The 3,639-nt window shown below is 30.1% G+C and overlaps 1 protein-coding gene across 2 annotated transcripts; it reads right to left on the minus strand.

The window, feature by feature from the left end:
* Nucleotides 1–163: 163 nt before the first annotated feature.
* On the minus strand, nt 164–2,674 carry LOC124950499 (protein LSM12 homolog). 2 transcript variants are annotated; one of them, XM_047497274.1, is made up of 3 exons: nt 2,516–2,674; nt 1,582–1,958; nt 164–1,499 (listed from the first exon to the last, which is right to left on the minus strand). In XM_047497274.1, the coding sequence occupies exons 1-3, from the start codon at nt 2,634–2,636 to the stop codon at nt 1,404–1,406; spliced, it is 594 nt and encodes a 197-aa protein (XP_047353230.1). In that variant the 5' UTR covers nt 2,637–2,674; the 3' UTR covers nt 164–1,403. The 2 variants fall into 2 exon arrangements, with proteins under 2 accessions (XP_047353230.1, XP_047353237.1); XM_047497281.1 differs by having other exon boundaries at nt 1,582–1,949; nt 2,516–2,653.
* Nucleotides 2,675–3,639: the final 965 nt, after the last annotated feature.

The raw sequence follows: 3,639 nt of genomic DNA on the forward strand, positions 1-3,639 counted from the left end.
AAAAAAAAAAAAAGTAGAATTATAGTTATTTTAGATATATATACTTAAGATATTTAAGTAATTTCTTTGATATATTAATTCTTCCTTTCTTTTTACTAAAATAAATAGAAGCAACAAATTAGAACATAGGAGAATAGAAAAAATAGCCATCAGGAACACAGCATATTATCGAATTTATATTACATTTATTTATGTCTTTTCTCGTAATTGTTCTTATAATCATCTTTCCTTTCTTTCTCTCCCACTCTTTCTCTCTTTCACAATTTTTTCTCCCTCATCTTCTCCCGATAATTCGAATGGTAAAGGGCACGAGGCGAATTCTGTTAACATTACACGAAGCGATGTCAACTCTTAAAATACAAGATCAACTACGCTTACCCTTGCACAAATCGAATGGTCCTTTTTCTAAATTACAGATTTTACAATTCGGCTTGCGCAAGGGGCTTCATTATTCTATTGTCCTCAACAATATTTTGTAACTGAAAACGTCTCGTGCCAGCGCAGGCGTGATACCAGCATTATATAAACTGTTATGTTCCATTTTTGTTTTGTTCGTGAGTTTTGATAAGATTACTATAGTTTAACAAATAATTTATAAGAATTCGATAAGTGATGGCGAGCAATTGTTATTGAAAACAATCGCTTATTAATGTTTAAAAGTCTGTAAAATATTTTCTAAAGAAATGATCAAAAATTCATTACAATAAGTCATTTTGTAATGAAATATATTGACATTTTAAAAAGAATTATTATCAAATTTCAACGATATTTTCTTATAAAGAAGTTTGAGAACCGTTTCATACGGACTAATGTTGTATCATAATTTTTCTTTGCTTGACGCTGATGTGTGCTAACGAAAAATTGTAGTGTTTTTTTATTCATCTTTATATATTTTGGACATTAATAATATAATATATATATATATATAAATGAATTTTCTCTAACGATTTACTAACAAAATTACTAAATTTGTCCAAAACAATATGATGTCAACTAAAAAAAACACTTACATCAGCGTGCAATAATAAAAAATAGTGCCAGTAGAATATCATTAGTACGGCAGCTTGTTGAATAAGTTAAACATTTTGTTTACTAAATCTATAGCGATTGAATAATTGTATAAACGATACGTTCCACTGCATTATAAAATGTCTTATATAATGCAACATGATTAATGTTACTTAGACTGCTTTAAAAAGTTTTTGGATTTTTTTCGTGTTAAAATAAATAAATTCAGTTCAATTTAAGATTCCGATATTAATAACAGATGTATCTATTTTCTTTGCAATGGTTCCTTCTTTTGAACAATCCGTTGCTTTTATCTCCTTTCTTACTCTCGAACAATGGAACTTCTGCAAAAGCACATAGAGCTTTTTCCTTGGTGAAAATGCCTAATTAGGCCTTTATTGCATCGCACTACCCTTTTGTGGTTGCTGTTGCTGTTCTCGTTGTTGTTGTACCTGAGCCGATGCTGCGGTATCTTTAATGTGTTTCTCAACCTAAACGAAAAAATCAGATTTTTGTTTACTAAATGTATTTATAATATTATACGAATTTGTTAATCTTTTGGATTTTTCTTACCACTTTTTTAACGTGTTTATATGCTCCGGAATCTTCATTACCATGTACATTATCAACTTTATATGGCGGTCTAATGGTTACATTATCAAATACAACAATGTTAGCCCCATTCCACGTTATATCTTGTATAGTCTTTGAAATTGCAATAAAAAGTTTTTGTCCTTCTGGAGATACTCCGGCCTGCAGAGCCATTACCAGTCTCTTTTTCTCTTCAATCTGATTGCGTACTCGTCTATTTAGCATTTGTAAATTAAGGCTTTGCGGTGGTTCGCTCGTCGTTGGGCTAACTTCTCTTTTAACTTGAACATCGGATACCAAAGATAAATTTACTATGTGTACATCATTTAAGGAAGGTCTACCGTTCGAAGCTGGGCATTCTACAATGATTCTGATTAAGGAAATATTATTTATATAAAACCGTTTAAAATATATTTATCACTTCGAGAAAATATTTGCTTCTCTTTCACACAATATCACCATGACAAAGCACAGATAGAGATATACAAATATTGGAGTAGAAATTATCTTTGAAATAAAACAGTAAATTATAGAATAAAAAGAATAGAAATTTTTAATAAATATTAAATGACACCGATAAAAGTTTAATTGAATATCGACGAAATGATCGGAACTAATCTGAGAGATTAATAAAATGAAATAAAGAATCAGCATGGTTGGTTGATCGGATGACGAAACTAACCTGACTTTTTTTGATAATGTCTCGAGATATTCGACAAACAATGACAAGTTCCAAAAATAATCTTAATAATAATTATTTTGTAATAGAGCAATAGCGATGACTTGAAAATTACTATCATAAGTCGATCTTAAGTTATTTACACTTTGTCTGGTAGTGTCGAAGGTACAACGAGACGGTTCTCGATTGACATGTGATTTGTTAATATGATATAAAAATTTTTTTCTTAAAGGATACTCAAGATTAGCATTTTTGTTTGCGGGTCAAATGCCAGCACCTCTCCTTCGATCTCCTTGTTGTAACAAGTTTTACAGGCCACCGTACTTCCAATGCTGAAACAATCGCTGACGCCGGCCATTTTTCACTATAGAACAGACCCGCGAGCACGATGTCGCCATCTGTTGCGATTTTATTAGCTTTTAAAAATTCCCGCCGTTTCATATGACTTCAGCGACACGATATTTGTGTTAAGGCAATAACAGTAAATAGCCTTAAAAAATACGATAAATAAAAGGTAATATTAATAAATAAAATTATCACGATATATAAATTTCAAACTTTGTCATGGATTTATAAAAATTAAAAAAAGATTAATAAGTATATGAATTTGATACTGGTGGTATATGAACGGTTATCTTTTCGTCCTTCCTTCGAAACTTTCTCTGTGATTTCTCGATTTTAAAGTTTTATTATTACCGTCGGAAGACAACAATAAAGATAACTATATGTTCGTCGATCGTGATAACGTACAATTAGTTGGTAAGTCTATGGATTTAATGTAATTAACTCTTTATCTTTATTACTAAATACAATACAACTTGTGAACAGCTCGAATTCTTTCGACTTACATAGAAAATATTATTTCATATAGTATACTACATTCGATCATTATATGTGATTGATTATTCGTAATAAATTTATGAAATACTTTTATTGAAATATATGATGAAGGTCGTGCGTATGTTTTCTTTTTTTTTATTTTTTTGTTTTTTTTTTGTTTTCACGAATCTTAACCACTTTTTTATCAACGAGAGAATAAAATAATCTCTGTCGGTAATGGCGATTTAGTTTCTTGTAGATTAATATCGAACAAGATGGCGTAATTTTGTCATTTTTCCAAAATATTCATACGATATTTAGTTTAACGAAAGATTTAATTTGAAACGGAGATTCAAGTTTCGCGCGCGAATATATCTATGAATTTCTCTCTCTCTCTCTCTCTCTCTCTCTCTCTTTCTCTACGGGATTATACCTATGAAAATATTTACAATAAAGCTCGAGATAGAAAGATCACAGACTTTCAAAGACTATGGTTAAATGAAGTTTCCGTATGTTGTTAAAGTGAATCGTAATAAAATAGC

Source organism: Vespa velutina, chromosome 1 (assembly GCF_912470025.1).
Source record: "Vespa velutina chromosome 1, iVesVel2.1, whole genome shotgun sequence".
Classification (NCBI taxonomy): domain Eukaryota; kingdom Metazoa; phylum Arthropoda; class Insecta; order Hymenoptera; family Vespidae; genus Vespa; species Vespa velutina.